Raw genomic sequence first — 16,866 nt, 5'->3', positions numbered from 1 at the left:
AAACAAATAGACCTTGCTCTCAGGAAGACTTGATCCTAATGAAGAGAAAGATTTTTTTAAAAATAACAAATAAAAATGTGTGATACATGAAATTCAAGAACCAGTAAAGCTATGGCATGGATAAGAGACAGAGAGTGATGATGGTCAAAGAGCTACTCTTTAAAGGTTGATGCGAATGCAACAGAGAAAAGAAGTCATTTCTAAGTAGTTCCACAGCGAGGGATGTGCTGCTCCATCTAAAGCCAAGCATTAATCATCACCATCATCTGCTTGGTTGAGATGTGATGTTTGCTCCCTGAAGCTTATGCTTTCTATATGTGGGTTTTTGTTGGTGTTTCTTATAATGTATTTCCTTTCCAGTTGAGGAAACTTCAGATCTTCAGAAATTAGTTCTAATCCATTAAGATTACAAGTGATCAATGGTCTTGCTTTGCAGAATGTCACAGTCAATTAAGGGAGCCTCAGTTCCACTATTGCCCAGTTAACACGAAAGGACAGGGGAATGTATTTCTTTTTTTTTTTTTTTTGTGGAATAAAAAGTGAATAATTCCATAAGGGGAAAAACCAAAGAGAAACATCATCTAGGAAATAAAAAGAAACAAAAAAAGCTTGTCTGGAATGCACCTCTATAGTCAGCTTGCAGATATCTGCCAGTCAGGGCAAAAGCAACTGCTTTCAGAACCACCGGAAAACATGAACGCTTCACAAATGGGAAGCAGGAAGCAATACTCAAAAGCAAGTAGCTCCCTTTGGTCTATACCCAAAAGCCAGAAGCACTGAGCAATCCCTAAATTACCCGTCTCAGGCTGGTGCTTATTTGGTTTTGCCTTAAATAAAAATTCTCTTTGAAAATATCCTAGGAATATGAAAAAGAAAAACACAAATAGGTTTACTAAAGGGGCTATTCTAGTTAGGAAAAAAAATAGAGTGCTAAAGCATAGGGATGCATGTCTTTCAAAATGTAGTCTTGTGTCCAAATATTTTTATCCATGCATGTATTGAATATGTTGTTTATGAATTTTTTTGAAATGTTCCAGGCATGTTAGTTTATGCCACACACTCCACACGAGGGAGTGAATCCTAAGAAAGCCTGTACTTCATAGTGAGATCTTGTCTGCAAAAGAAACTTTTGTAATTATAGTCACCAAGGGAAAAGGAGATAATGCTGGTTATTTTAGTGTTTGGTTTGTTGTCGTTTCCTTTAAACTCACATAGTGATGTAGTCTAGAGTTATTTCTGAAGAGCCTTCCCAAGCAGGCTTATCATTTAGCTGGTTGTCCAGTTTTCATTTTGACTGTAGAATGAGGTCACATCTCAGGACTATGTGCCTTTGCCTTCTCATTACTTCATTCCTAAGACAGCCCCTTGCCTGATTAACCTATGCAAATCTAACTTCTCTAATTTAAGCTCTAGGATCCTTCTTTTACATGATTCATTTGCCAACCATCTGTATAAATCACATAGAATAATAGAGTCCTATTAAGAAGTATTATCTTTCCATGTGAATATTTACTGTGTCCCTATTGACACCAAAATTCCCTGGAATCTGCAAGCAAGGCCCTCAGCATTCTCCATGCTGCTGCTGTGTACAGACTCATTACTTTCATTTACTCCTAAGTTGTTCAACAAGGTGCATTTGAGTTTTAGCATCAAGCTGGATGCTTGTTAACTTTTAGTTTTATCAGCTAGATTTGTAATGCCTTTTACTGCGCATTTGCTTTGTCTCATGCTAATGGAATAAGTAAAAGGAGTAATCTAACACTCAAAGTAAGAATATGGCCTAATGCAAACTTTGAGAGTCAGTGAGAATTGATATAAAATTATTGGGGGAGTCAAATCCCTCCTGGGAGAGAAGCTTTTGTGAAACAATAGCAGGTTGGGTTTTTCTTTCCTAAGTGGGTGAAAAAAAAAATCAACCCCATATTTTTTTTTTGAGAATACTGATTGTTTACAGTCTCCTCAATAGGTAAAATTGGTCAAGTGTGGAAATAAGCCTGGGACCATGAGAGGTACATCATTAACAGAGAAAGTGTATATCCTTGCTGAGGCTCAGGAGATTCAGCCCTTTAAATGAAGATGAAGAAGGCTAAACAAAAGAATCACAATAGAAGATGTCTTTTTGGACTATCAGTAGAGGAGACACGGTGGGCCCTTCATCATCCCTTGTCAAGCCAGTGACAGACTCTAGAACTCCTACTGCTGGCTGACACAGCAATCGTCACGTTCTGAGAAAACTCTTGCCTTGGCAGATGCTTGGCATGTTTTAGACACATGATTTATTGCCTCATTTAATCAAAACTGTGCAGGAAACAATGATCACTCTCTCTTTGCAAATTACAAATTAGCCACCTTTCACTTATTCTTACTGACAGACATGCATGCCTGCGTGCATGCGTGCTTGTGTGTATGTGTGTGTGTGTTCTCCAAAGAATGCCATTACCATTTATTTATTGCTTGGAAAGAAATTTAAATAATGACTCCCATTCCTTCTGCTGCCCAAGAGAGAGAAAATTTATGCAGTACTGTATAACATAAATGCAGTCAACCTTCATCAGTGTTTTCCAGTGTTTATTGTCATAGGAAAAAAAGAAAAAAAAAAAAAAAAAAAGCCTGATCCCATTCCAGTGAGAATGAATGGCTCTCCCATGGAGGTTATTGGCAATTTAAAGGCCACATCACTCCATTTTGCTTCCAATTTTGTGACTATATTTTACATACCTTTTAGTAATTTCTTCTGAAGTTTGGAGGAGCTCTGGTTTGACCGTAAAAGAATCCTATGTACTGTGCGAGTCAGCTGAATTTCCTGGAAATAATATTACCCTTTTAAAAATGACTTTTTGGACATTGATTAAGTTGAAATGAAATGAATATGGCCAATGCTAGGTTGTTGTCTTACCTAGGGAGAAAAATCACTTTCGAGAGTTCAGCAGTAAATAGGCAATTCATTCTGACATAACGAGGAAGAGTGATGTTAACAGCCAGAGGTCAGAGAAAAGCAGAGATGGAAAAGACCTATTAGATCATTTTCTCCATTCCCTGGAGAAGAGGGCCAAATTATATTTCATACTGCTTTGTCCAGTTTGGCGTTCAATTACTCAAGCCAGAGGCTTTCGCCACTTCATACATTTTCCGGGATCTTTATCTTTCCACGTGACCTCTTCCTTGCTGGGTCTAGTGGCGAAGTCTGAATCTCAGTCAAAATTAACCCTACAGGGCGGCCACAGAAGTACTTTCGTTCACAATTAGACCTCTCTGCCTCAGAATGAATTTTCTTTTTTTTTTTTTTTCTTTTTAGTAATCCCTCAGAATCATTTCCTTCGTAATACCCCTCCACTCTAATTCTGCATTAAGTTTTCTCAGACAACCTTTTACTCAAAGACTAAATAAGAATAAGAGGTCCTTCTGGCAGAAGACTCCCTTTTGAAACTAAATTAGTGCCTATTTCCCAAAGAAAATGATCGCTGTGGCGAGGGCAATGCTGTTCATGCTGACACCAAAAAACATCCTGAATAAATAGAAGAAATGACTTCACGAGAGAACGGGGCTGGGGTTGGGCGAGGAACTGCAGGCCTAACAATTCCCCAAAGACTACTGCTGTGAAAGGAAGTGAAGAAAAGGACAGAAGCTGGTAGTGGTGTGGGGAGAGGAGGCTGGTTTGGAACAGAGGGATATTGAGACACTTTTGTTGATGATAGAGTAACCCAAGGGACGAAATAACAGGGATTTTAGAGTTAGTACCCCTTGGAGCAAATGAGAAATGATAAGGCCCACAACCTCATGAGCTGCATGGGTAGTTCATGCTTTTTTTTTTTTTTTTTAAGGAAAAAAGAAAAAGACTGTGAAAAGAGATGCTGATGACTTCCCAGTTTGATCTCAATTCTTTTTCCATTGAAAATGGAGGGTAGTCCCTTATGTCAGTTTTTGCTGTTGTTTTCTGGGTTGTCAAAACACGCTTTGCTGAAAATGACTGCCGATGTCTTTAAGCACTTCCCCTTTTGTTTAACTCTCACAATTTCAAAGTTAGAGGTCTTATCAAATTAACAAGTTTTTACAAGGAATAAATCAAAAGTAAATAGAAAGCCTACAGAGTAAGAGAAAAACCTTGGTAACCATACATATGTCAGAGAGCTAAAATTTAGACTATATAAACAACTCAAAAAAAGTAACAGTCAAGAAGTGCAATCAAGAAGTAGGCATAAGTGGACAGAGACTTCCCAAAGCACAAATAACCAATAAAATTATGAAAAATAATGTCTCTATAGCCATAGAAGAAGTGCATACCAAGTCTTACTGATATTCAACCCAATGACTATTACTGATAAATTAATTATTTGAGGAATACTGGTGAAGATGTCACAACAGAAAACCTTGTACATTGTTGACATAAATGTAAATGAGTTCAGCCCCTGGAAAATACTAAGGTTCTTCAAAAACTAAGAAATGTGTTACAGATGTTACACACAAATACATACAAATATATAATCCAACAAGTCAAATCAGTATACAATGGGGGTATATAAAAACGCAGTTTATTGAGACACGATTCACAATAGCCTAGTTACTAAATCAATCTAGGTGTCCATGAGCTGATAGGCAAATACAGACACAAGAGAATATTATTTAGCCATAAAGAAGAGTAAATTCATGACACTTTAAGAAAAATGAGTGATTTCCTCTATTTTGATTGCTGAGTAGTATTCCATTGTGTAAAAATACCACAATTTCTGTACCTATTCCTCCGTTGATGGACATCTGGGTTGTCTCCAGGTTCTGGCTATTACAAATAAAGCTGCTATAAACATGGTTGAGCAAGTATCCCTTTTGTGTACTTGAACGAACTTTGGGTATATACCTAGCAGTGGATTTGCAGGCAAATGGTGGGATCTAGAAAAGATCATTCTGAGTGAAATATCCCAGAAGGAGAAAGATAAACATGGGATATACTCACTTATATAGACCTATAAGATATGATAAACATAATGAAATCTATACACCTAAAAAAGATATTCAATTGAGCGGACATGGGGTAAGATGATCAATCCTCGTTTAGAAAGACAGATGGGATGTGCATTGAACGTATGACAGGAGTCTACTGAGCGCATCTGAAAGACTCTAACTAGCAGTGTTTTCAAAGCAAAGACTCATGACCAAACCTTTGGCAGAGTACAGGGAATCATAAGAAAGAAGGGGAGTTAGTCTGATGGGGAAAGGATAGGAGCTCCACAAGGACCAAATATATCTGGGCACAGGGTCTTCTCTGAGACTGACATTCAACCAAGGACCATGTATGGATATAACCTAGAACCTCCACTCAGATGTAGCCTGTGGTAGCTCAGTAACCAATTGGTTTCCCAAAGTGAGGGGAACAGGGACTATTTCTAACAGGAACTCAATGACTGGCTCTTTGGTCTCCCCACCCCCGAAGGGAGGAGCAGTCCTGTTAGGCCACAGAGGAGGGCTTTGCAGCCAGTCCTGAAGATACCTGATAAAACAGGATCAGATGAATGGGGAGGAGGTCCCCCCCATCAGTGGACTTGGAAAGGGGCACGGTGGAGATGAGGGAGGGAGGGAGGGACTAGGAGGGAATGAGGGATTGGGACATGGCTGGGATATAGAGTTAATAAAATGTAACTGATAAAAAAATAAAAAAGAAAAAAGAAAAATGAGTGAGTTCATGTCAGAGACAGTCTCTGTACCCTTTACTAGGAAACCCACTTGGAAACTAAGCAGCCTATGAGCTTCCTCTGAACAGGGAGGGTCTAGGTCCTCTCCATGCATGGTCCTTGGTTGGAGTATCAGTCTCTACAGGCCCCCATGGACCGAGGGCTCTGTTGTTCTCCTTCTGGAGTTCCTGTCTTCTTCAGGTCTCTCCCTCCTTTTCCACAAGGTTTTCAGCACTCTGCCCAAAGTTTGGCTGTGAGTCTCAGTATCTGCTCAGATACCCTAGTGGGTAGAGTCTTTAAGAGGTCCTCGGTGGAAAGCTGTGTGGCCGCCGGCTCTTTGATTACCAGCCCCTGAGTGGGGGAGCAGCCTTGCCAGAACACAGAGGAAGATGATACAGCCAGCCTTGATGAGACCTGATAGGCTAAGGTCAGATAGAAGGGGAGGAGGACCTCCCTTATCAGGGGACTAGGGAAAGGGCAAAGGGAGAGAAGAGGGAGAGTGGGTAGGACTGGGAGGAGATGAGGGAGGGGGCTGCAGCAAGGATACAAAGTGAATAAATTTTAATTAATTAATTAATTAATTAAAATAATAAAAAATAAAACATTTAAAAAAATAAAAATGAATGAAATGAGAGTGAGGGTACCTTTCTTTCCCAGCAGCTAGCCTATCAACTTGCAGTGCTACCAGAAAAAGGCTCCCAGTATAACACCAGTTTGATTTCTCATAAACTCATAACAAAATATGGGGTTTCTTCAGTAATAGGCTCTAAATCTCAAGTTCCAATGAGCCGCCAAGTACTATGGCAATGGCTGTGTTATTTGGTGAGACCCCTTAGATACCCTTTACTTTCAGAGGGCTATCGTCCACCTGGGACTTGAGGTTTTCAGCCAGTGGTTTAAAAAAAAAAAATTACCACACATGCCCCACCCCTGTGTTGGAGTAACTTCAATTAAATTAAATAATAAATATTTTTAAAGCTTATAAAATAGTAGGTTTTCATATGGCTTTTTCAAACATCTTGAATGTTATTTGACCCCTTCTTCCCACAAACCCTGTTTTATCCTCCTATGACACTCCATAGTTCTCCCTCTCATTTCCTCTACCTGCTTCATGCCAGCTGTGTCCTTACTACTTTCCTGACTTCTCAGACATTCCAAGTTATGCAAATCTAAGGATTTCTAGAGGGTGTGGTGAATGTAAAAGACACGTTCTAGGCCTCTGACCTGTAATGCTTTTTCTCTATTTTTTCTTCTGGTATGTGAGTGTGTGTGTGTGTGTGTGTGTGTGTGTGTGTGTGAGTGTGTGTGTGTACCTGTGTGTGTATGGTGTGTATCCAAGTTCCTATTCATGAGGTTTGTCTTTTCTTAACTTATCATTTTCTTGGACTGAGTGGTATAATTGGTCTACCTTCTCTTCAAATCCTGATATTCTGTCTTCCACATAATCCATTCTGTTTGTAAATTTTCCACTAGGAATTTTTTGAGATGTTGAATTTTTCATTTCTGTGTTTATTTCAGCTTGAATTTTCTTTATCTCTTTCTTTAATTCACTTTTCATACCCTGGATTGTCGACATTATTTCATTTAGTTAGTGTTTTCTTGGACTTCAGTCAGGGGTCTATTCCTGTCCTTTTTTTTTTTCTTTTTACTAGTTACAGTGTATTCACTTTATGTCTCAGCTGTAACCCCCTCCCCTATCCCTCCAATCCCACCCTTCCTCCATCTTCTTCTCCCCCAGTCCAATGATAGGGTAGGTCTTCCTCCCTTTCCATCTGACCCTAGTCTATCAGGTCTTATCAGGACTGGCTTCTTTGTCTTCCTCTGTGGAATGGTAAGGCTGTTCCCCCCTCAGGGGGAGGTGATCAAAGAGCCAGCCCATGAGTTCATGTCAGAGATGGTCCCTGTTCCTATTATTGGGGGATCCTCTTGGACACTGAGCTGATATGGACTGTTCTGTGCAGGGGTTTTAAGTTGTCTCCACACACGGTCCTTTTTCGGAGTATCAGTCTCAGAAAAGACCCCTGAGCCCAGATTTTTTGGTTCCATTGCTCTCCTTGTGGAGCTCTTGCTCCCTCTAGGTCTTTCTATCCCTCCCCCTTCTTTCATAAGATTCCCTACACTCTGCAAAAAGTTTGGCTATGAGTCTCAGCATCTGCTTTGAATACCCTGCTGGGTAGAGTCTTTCAGAGGCCCTCTGTGGTAGTCTCCTGTCCTGTTCCCTGTTTTCTCCTTCTTCTGATGTCAATCTGTATTCCTGTCCTCTTTAAGTTCATCCAGTTGTTAATTCACGTCCTTTTTTAATGTCCTTGAATTTTTGGGACATGTTTCTAATTGTTCTTTTAAATTCTATGCTTTAGACTCCTCTGGGTTATTCTCGGTGGGAAATATTACTAAATGACTTGTGATATTTCGGAGGCCAATGTTCTCTCATCTTTCATACTGCTTGTATTTTTGTACTGGAACTTGGACTTCTGGAAATAGGTTGTGGATTATGTGTTTGGTATGAGTTCCCAGTCCACCAGTATTGAATGGGAGTTCGGTTTTGTTTTTCCTTCACCCTGCCTTGGTCGGTTTCAGATCAAGGTAGGAAATGCTTGAAGCTCTGTCTTAAAGACATTTGGTACTGATGTGCATATAAGTGGGGAGGCTGGGGTGATTCCAATTAAGTGGCAATCTGGGGTCTGCTGGAGTCAAAGTGGCTGTATAAATGCTTCAGTGAAGCCTTGGGACAGAGGGCTGGGAAAAGGTGGGATTTCTAAACACTGATGGTGATGAACAAGGTACTAGAAAAGGGAGAATGAATGTGGCAAGGGAACTTGCCACCAGCACCTGTGGGTACCAGCTGACGGCTGAGGCAGGGTCCCAGGAAAGGCTAAATAGGGAGGAAGAGCAGGCAAAACAAAGACTTGGCAATCAAGGCTGCAAATGTCTCACTGTGTCTTTTTAATGCTTAAATATCCCAGGCATTATTTGGCTGTGTGACACTAGGAAAATTTTTAAATTACCTGACACTCACTGTCTTCATTTATTAGTAAGGATAATTTTCCTTATCCATAGAATGACAAATAATTAGCACATGAATGCGTCTTAGAATAGTGTCTGGCATTATTGCAAGCACTCAATTTATGTGGACATGTTTATTATTATGTTCATCCATTATGCTGTCAAATTTTATTGCTTATTATTCAGGAATCTGAACCTCAGCATTGGTCCTTTCAATATTCTCATTTATAAATTTTGAGCCAGGACAAAATCTTGTGTGGTCGCTTTCCTTTTCATCCCTTAATAGTGTTATCAAGAAATGGAACAATTCCTGGAGAGGACATACCGTTAGCAGCTCAATTCTCTTCAACAAGGGCAGACAAACCATTTCCTGCATGCCTCCCTCTATATTGCACTACAAGAATGTCATTAAGAACTGGGAGTTTCTGTGGCCTTGAAAACAGGACCAATTCCCAGATCTTTAATTTAGTTCTGCTCTCGACTAAATTGAAATTTTGACACAGCATTTTTTCTCACACCAACTGCTTAGTGGCATCCCTTCCAGTTTGTCTTTATTTATCATGAAGTGAAGCCAAATCCCGCAGGTCTTTCAAGTTGCTTGGTACCCATTCATGACATTATTCAATCACCAAAACAGCCTTTAATTTGATATTGTAGTCAGCGTAACTCTACCCAGGTAGCACCCCCACCTGGTGATCTGAATAGATTCTTTAGAGAAGACAGAACAGAAACATAAATCAGTCTTTCTTAAGCATGCTTTTGAGCATTCCACGCAGAGCCACCAGTACTTTCAGGAAAGGCGGAGGATCACAGCTCCCATGTAATATCTGCACTGCTCTAGTATGTGACAAGTTTTCTCAGTTTTGTTTTCTGTAGCAACTACATTTTATGTTTCCTAAATATCTAAGGAGTAATTTATACTTTCTTGGGTATCTTGGCTTGGGTTTCTATCACTTCGGATTTTTTTGAAGATGTTTTATGAATCCTTTGGTTTTGGAGGTGGGCTCCATGCAGCTTGCTGCTGTGATCCATGCACTTGCATTACCTGAGCAGCAGTGACTTAGCCTTATTCACAGCTCATTGATGATGTTCCTAATTCCTTGTAAGTGGTCTGGCACACGGCTACCATTTCTGGTCCACATTTTGTCTGAGAAAAACAAGTAACGCGAAATCGTTAATCGTTTTTGCAGGGAAAGTTTCTATACGTCTCAATTTTTCAAAATGGTCATTGTAGAAAAACAGCTCACAAAAGGCTACTTAACCCAGTTCTGAATGTGAACGTCACAGATGCAAATAAATCAACCATTAACATCATCCTTAACGTGGTAAAACAACAAAAATCAGTTTAAGGATCATATAACATGGTGTTAGTCAAAACAAAATACAGAAATGTTGAAATATCTGTTAATTTGTGAAACAAGAATGAAATTTTATCTTCAAGGACTTTAGAAAGTAGAAACACAAAGAAAGCTGGTACTTTAGGTACATTTCTTTTGTTAAAATCATTTCTAAGTCTCTGTAAATAAGCCCAGAAATAAGATTTTAAGAGAGCCTTAATGATGTTGGAGAATTACTGAAAGATGAGAAGTGAGTTTGCTTAGAATAGTGGAAAGAAAATGAGATATTTAAATGATATGTTTCTACAAATGGCGATTAACTAAAAACTTAATTCGGTACAAAGTGTAATTTAGATCCCTGATAAAACTGATAAGAGGTAGAGACCTTAACCAGGTAGATGAAGACCACATATCTAAGCTGGGAGGAAGGAAGGCAGGCTCAGAGGATTTGGCATGGATATAGGAAAAATCAGTTTTTATTAGCTCTATTGTAATAAGAAATGTATTTTTCAAATACTGGGCTCCTCTGTTATCTATTTTGCAGTGAGGAATAAAACAAATTCTGGAGTCTTCCTTATTACTTATTTTAATCTGAAACTTTAATTTCTATCTTATTTCTTATTTTGATAGCCATAGTCTATATTGAAAGTATCTTGTCAACGCTCAGACGTTGTTTACAGAATAATTGTTACTTAGCAGGTCAGCTCTTCCTCATGTGCAGCTGTGACTGTTTAGATTCACATCTTACGGAGAGTCATCTGGCTGTTAAAGCTGAGGGGATGCTTTCGTATGCTGGCGGTGGCAACTGGAAGTGGTACAGTTCCTATGGAAACATAGCAATGCGGTGATTCTACAAACACTAGTACTAGAGTTGTCTGAGATCCATCTCTTCCACTTCTATAGCTACAGCATCCACAAAGGACAAAAGGTGGAAGTAACAGAAATGTCCACCTACTGATGAACGGATAATCAAAATATGGAATATAGGTGTAACTTAATAGCATTTATCCTTTTTAGAGTAGTAGAATGAGGAGAGTCTGAATGAAGTAGAGAGCTTATATGGCATTCACAGTGGGTTCTTCACTTTTAGCATAGAAAATATATAATTAGCATGATAGATAGGTAGTTAGATAGTAGTACACCTCAATTCTGAGGACATTCTCCTGAATTAAACAATACAGTCATCAAAAACCAAGTGCCTTATGATTTTATTTATTAGTCATCTATAATAGTCAAACATATAAAAATAGAAAGTAAAGTAGTGGTTTCTTAGGGGTAGGAAGGAAAAAGACAGTTACTGTTTTAGTGGAAAGTTAGAAAAATATCTAGAGACTAATTCCATAAGTATTTAAAGTTTGTACTTTAAATTATTTAGCTGGTAAGTTTTGCTCTGTATGCTTTGTAATTTTAACTAGAATAGGTAAAATTAAAAGGCAATACATAGGAACATGAGGATTTTTTCTACCATATGAACAATGATTCAAATGCTATACTGCTCTGGGGTTGTTGTTTTTTTTTTTGTTTTGTTTTTTTTTCTTTTAAATTAAAAATACTGCATTGGGGTAGAAAAAGGGCTCAGTGGTTAAGAGCATTTAATCCTGAGAATTAGAGTTCAGATCCAAGTACATAAGTCAAGTGACTTACAAACATTGTATTTCCAACCACAAGACTCTGATACACTCTTCTGACCTTCATGAATACCCAAACACACATGTGCGTATACTCACACAAACACACCAAAAACACACCACACACATAAATAAATAAAATCTGTTTTAAAACTGCCATGTGTTACAGTTTGGTAGAATTAAAATGCTTTTTATTCTGCCCTGGACTGACAGCTACACCACTAAGAGCATGGCTGCTCTTCCAGGTGACCTGTATCCATATAGTAGCTCACAACCGTCTGTGACTCCACTTCCAAGGAACACCCTCTTCAGGCTCCTGTAGGCACTGAATGCATATGGTACAAAGACATACGTGCAGACAAAACATCTAAACACAAAAAATATTTTAAAACAATTAGAAAATGTCTAGTGTTTACAGAATGCAACATCACTGGCCTAATTCTGAACTTTTTCAAGGACAAATCCTACGATAAGAAACCTCTGACTTTGTCCTACTCTTTGTAAGAGACTGGAATTTGAACACATGAACTGTATTACAAATAATGTATGTAAACTATTGGCCTATTCTATTGCAATAAGGAGAATATTTTAAATGAAATAAAAGAACTGAATTATTAAAAAGAAGATACATTTTCACGGCATGAAGATGCATCAATCATACACAGGTTTATAACACTTAGAAACCATATTTTATAGGAAAAAAAAAGTCTGCAACCTATCCACTTTCTCCTTATAGCTGTTCTCTTTTTTGAGGCAAGAATTTCAACATTAGAATAAATTAAGCAAAATACACGACTTCAATGAAATGAAAAGTTCATACTGTAGGTTAATTTAAACAGAGCAATTATAAGCTGAGAGTTATGCTAGGATTTCTTCATTTTTATATACAAGCTCAGAGAATATTATAAATGCAAATGTGAATTATATGAGAAATATTTGTAACTGCAAACAAAACTCACTTCTAAATAGCTCTTGAGAATGTCCTGTGAAACAGGAAAATGGTGCTTAAATAGTTTCATTGTATGGTGTGTGCAGTACCTAATCAATAATTGAAGTAATGAATACATAAGTTATAATGAATACACAAGTCATATTTGTAATACCTGAGCTGAAATAAATTACATTATATACATGCTACATAATTTATGAAATCAGTTTTTACGCTCTTCTCAAAATGCCAAATCTACCACAATGTGGTAGCAATTTACCACATTCCCTTTTGCAACACCCATGGTAGAATTATCTACTCTGTCTCAGTTAGCTTTCTATTGCTGTGAGGAAATGCCATAATCAGAACTAACTCAGGGTGGAAAAGGTTTCTTTCACCTTACAGTTTATGGTCCATTGTGGAAGGGAGTCAGGGCCAGCTGGGCTATATGAAAGCTTGTTTCAACAACTGACGTGAGGCTAGTTACAACCATGAGAAAGTAGTCATCTCTTCCTCTAGAGTTCTCTGAGCCTTAGTACAAACTCCAAGTGTTTGAAGATTGCCGGTGTTTAGTGCAGCTTGCTGTTGAGCAGCATACAGGACTCTAGGTAGAGCGTTATGGAGAATCTGAGATTTGTAGATTTACTAGTTATCTTCCTATTGTTTGGTGAATTCAGGCAAAAGTCGTGTCATCCCAAGGACCAGAGACAATGGATTTTAGTCACACATAGCAAGCACTATAAGTAAAGGAAGACTATCTTGGTCCTCCCATTCCCCAGATTACATGGGAGTGATAGAGGTGTGTGTAGTTGGATTCCTACACAAGCAGTTTTTGCATTAGTTTATTGTTGTTGTTATCATTAATTTTGTTACTTGAAAATTTCATAGCTGTATACAATGCAATCTGGTTACTCTCTCCCTTTTATCCTTTCTTATTTCCCTTCCACCGTTATCAATTCCTGTCCTACTTTCATAACTTTTTTATTTTGTTTTGTGACCCTGTAAGTTGAACCAGGTTCATGTATGTAGCTAAGCATCTTGAACTCCTTACTGGAGCCTAATGATGATACCTCCAGCTAATTTAGCTTTGTTCTGTTTTATTTAGGATTGTTTTAGTCACCCTGATCTTTTGTGTTTCCATATTAGGGTTTTTGTTCTGTTCTGTTTTGTTTTGTTTTTCAAACTCTGTGTAGAATTATGTTGTACTTATTAATCCTACCTATCCATAAACACATGAGGCTTTTCACTGAGGTTTTTGTAGAGTTTATCAAGCTTTTCATTACCAGTATCATTTCAGTTTGGGTTTTCATCAGCAATATTATCACTTTATTGGGTTCTATTTTCATATATTGGATTAACTTTCTTGTTTGTCTCTCTGTTTTGATCTCCTGAAATATAACCATGTCTTCTTTGAGTTTTGTGTGAACATGCCTCTAATATTTTTTTTTAATTCTTTTCTGGAAATTCTTTCAGGCTGTTTTCATTATATGTCATTATTATTGGATTGTTCATTTTTTGGAGGTCTTGGCTTTCCATGCTGTCTCTGTCTCTGGAATATTTACTCTGTTTACAGATATGCAGAAAAGACTGACAGGTAAAAACAAACAAACAAATAAAAGCATGATGCACTCTAAAACATGTTCTATGACTCCTCGGCTACACTTGTCAGAAATTCCAGAAATATCCTCTTAGAATCTGTCTTAGTTGGGGTTACTATTGCTGTGACGAAACACTATGAACAAAATGAACTTGTGGAGAAAGGGTTTATTTCACTCACAATTCTGTGTAACAATTCATCATCAAAAGCAGTGAGGGCAGAGACTAAAGTAAGGCAGGAACCTGGAGTCAGGAGCTGATGCAGAGGTAATGGAGGGATGCTGCTTACTGGCTTGGTCTTCATGCCTTTCTCAGCCTGCTTTCTTATAGACCCAAGACTACCAGCCCAGGGGGAGCACCACCACGATGGGCTGGGCTCTCCTCCACTAATCACTAGATAAGAAAATGCCCTATAGGCTTGCCTACAGTCTGATCTTATGGATGCATTTGCTTAATCGAGGCTTCCTCCTCTCAGAGGACTTCAGCTTGTGTCAAGTTGACATAAAATGAAACCGTACAGTATCTTGTAACAGCAGTGAATAGAAATATATAAGTACATATCACACAGGAAGTCACCAAATGTACCCATTTTTTTTCTTTTAAAAACCTGAAAGACTAATACAGTTTTAAAGCAAATAGAAAATATCTTATCATATAAATAGGGGTTTTCAATTTTATTTTGTTCCCAACGTTTGCTTGTAATTAAGGAAGAAACATGTCCAATTTTAAGAAGTGCAAATGATTTCCAAATCTTAGTTAGCAACATTCAGGATAAAGGTTTCAAGAAAAAATTTCTTTTGCCTTTCTTTTCCCCATCTATTTCAACACCAAGTGAGTCACATTTCCAGTTTAAATTGGAAGCCAGGACTGGATTTAATTCTCGTTTTTCTAGTACATTGCAGGGTGGAAGCTGGGTGGTCTTATTGAGTTGACAGATATTTTCCCTTCTTGTTTTACGTGCACCATTACCGGCACAGGAAATATCAGACAAAATTTTGCTCTAAAGAGTACCCTTGTCAGGAAGAGCCCATATGCCAGGATGTTCATCTGACTTTGCACAGCAGGAACTAGAAATCTGATGCCCATCTTGGCAAGAGCCGGCCAGGATTAACATGGTGGCCACTGGCCAACATTAGCTGCATGACTGAGCTTTGGTATATATCACTGCCTTCCACTGAATTCAAAGGGCAACATTTGTAGTTTATGAAGCTTTTGGGGAAATAAAAACACAAAAACCCCTAGGCATCAAATCTTATTAGTATCTTCCTCCAGATGAGGAGAGCAGAAACACAGACTTTGAAAATGTTCCACTTGACTTCCCCATTCACATATGCTCTATGCACACAGCATCCACAACGGAGTCTGCTGTGACTAACATTTGGCATTCTTCCTGTATATTTTCTTTCCTTCCTAGAACACTTGAAGGATAAGTTAGAAGATTACATGGCTCGATTTTCCAAAGTGAGAATTGTTCGCACCAAGAAAAGGGAAGGACTCATCCGGACCCGGCTCCTGGGAGCTTCTGTGGCCAAAGGCGAGGTGCTGACCTTCCTGGACTCCCACTGTGAGGTCAATGTGAACTGGCTGCCCCCGCTCCTCAGTGAGTATGCCCCCACTCCTCAGTGAGTATGCCCCCGCTCCTCAGTGAGTATGCTGTGTCACCATCATTCTCACTGTGGCTCACTGGACCTGGGAAACTGGGGAACTGGCCCTGCTACCCGAGTGCAAGGTTTCTTGTGTGAAGGTTGCAGTCAGCAAAGGCTTGAGTTTGAACTGTATATTATTCACTGTTGAGCACAAATAGCTATAAGTGGAAAACTGTATTAAATAGCATTTCAGATGGGAACAACAGCAATCTAATGCAAGGCTAGAAAGATTCCTTTCATCTTATATCTCTTCTTTCACTGCAGTTACGTTTATTGTGTAAACACTAAAGTAAAAAAAAATTTTAAATCCCCCAACTATTTTTAGCCATATTATAACCAGAATGAGATCAAAATACACATACACGTGTATACACACTTAAAATGATTATCCTAAGACTGTTAAGAAAAAAAAAAATATATTTTGCCCCAAGATATAAGAATCTAAGTGATTTGCCATTTTTTAAGGTGGATAATACCATAGTGTTTTTTGTATTTATTTCCACTCCTCCGCCCTTAAATGTATAATCCTCCAGAAGCACATGGAACCACGGAGCTGTTGCTCAGGTCATGATGTGTCTTAAATGCTCATTTATGGCTAAGAGGAAAAAGAAAAACCCGCATGTGATGTTGTGCTGGACCACTGGAAACATCAACAATCGGAATACCGCTCCAGCTAGAAATTCTAACTGTGGTCCAATGCCAGCCTCCACGCTGTTGTTTCGCCAGTTTACAGTGACGTCAGATCAAAAACAAACCAAAACACCCACAGGAGCCTAAGAAACTACATACCTCAAGAACGACTTTCTAGAAAATTCTCAGTACATATATATTGCCCTTTCTTATTCTCTTAGATTTCTCCAAAGTAAGTTTTTATTATAACTGTTACCCTGACTTCAGAGATAAAGCCTGTGACAAACATCTTCCCAGCATCCACCTCAGAAGGAGTTCTTTGTTATTGACAATCACATGAAATTTCCCTTTCAACCAGCCAAGCTCCACCAGAAAAAACAAGAGACTGGGTTCAATGAAAACCATACAGAATGTAAAACACAGCACCCACCAACT

The 16,866-nt window shown here is 38.6% G+C and overlaps 1 protein-coding gene across 3 annotated transcripts in view; it reads left to right on the top strand.

Annotated features, from left to right (window-relative positions):
- Positions 1 to 16,866, top strand: part of Galntl6 (polypeptide N-acetylgalactosaminyltransferase like 6) — a 1,307,600-nt gene that overhangs the window by 1,086,465 nt on the left and 204,269 nt on the right. For all 3 annotated transcript variants that reach the window (XM_060381810.1, XM_060381809.1, XM_060381811.1), the window contains one exon: positions 15,570 to 15,755. In XM_060381810.1, coding sequence (XP_060237793.1) covers positions 15,570 to 15,755 — 186 coding nt within the window. The remainder of the gene's footprint in view (positions 1 to 15,569; positions 15,756 to 16,866) is intronic.

The sequence above is a fragment of the Meriones unguiculatus genome, chromosome 4, assembly GCF_030254825.1.
Source record: "Meriones unguiculatus strain TT.TT164.6M chromosome 4, Bangor_MerUng_6.1, whole genome shotgun sequence".
NCBI lineage: Eukaryota > Metazoa > Chordata > Mammalia > Rodentia > Muridae > Meriones > Meriones unguiculatus.
Note: the sequence above shows the minus strand (reverse complement) of the source record. Positions and strands in the feature narration are given on the sequence as shown.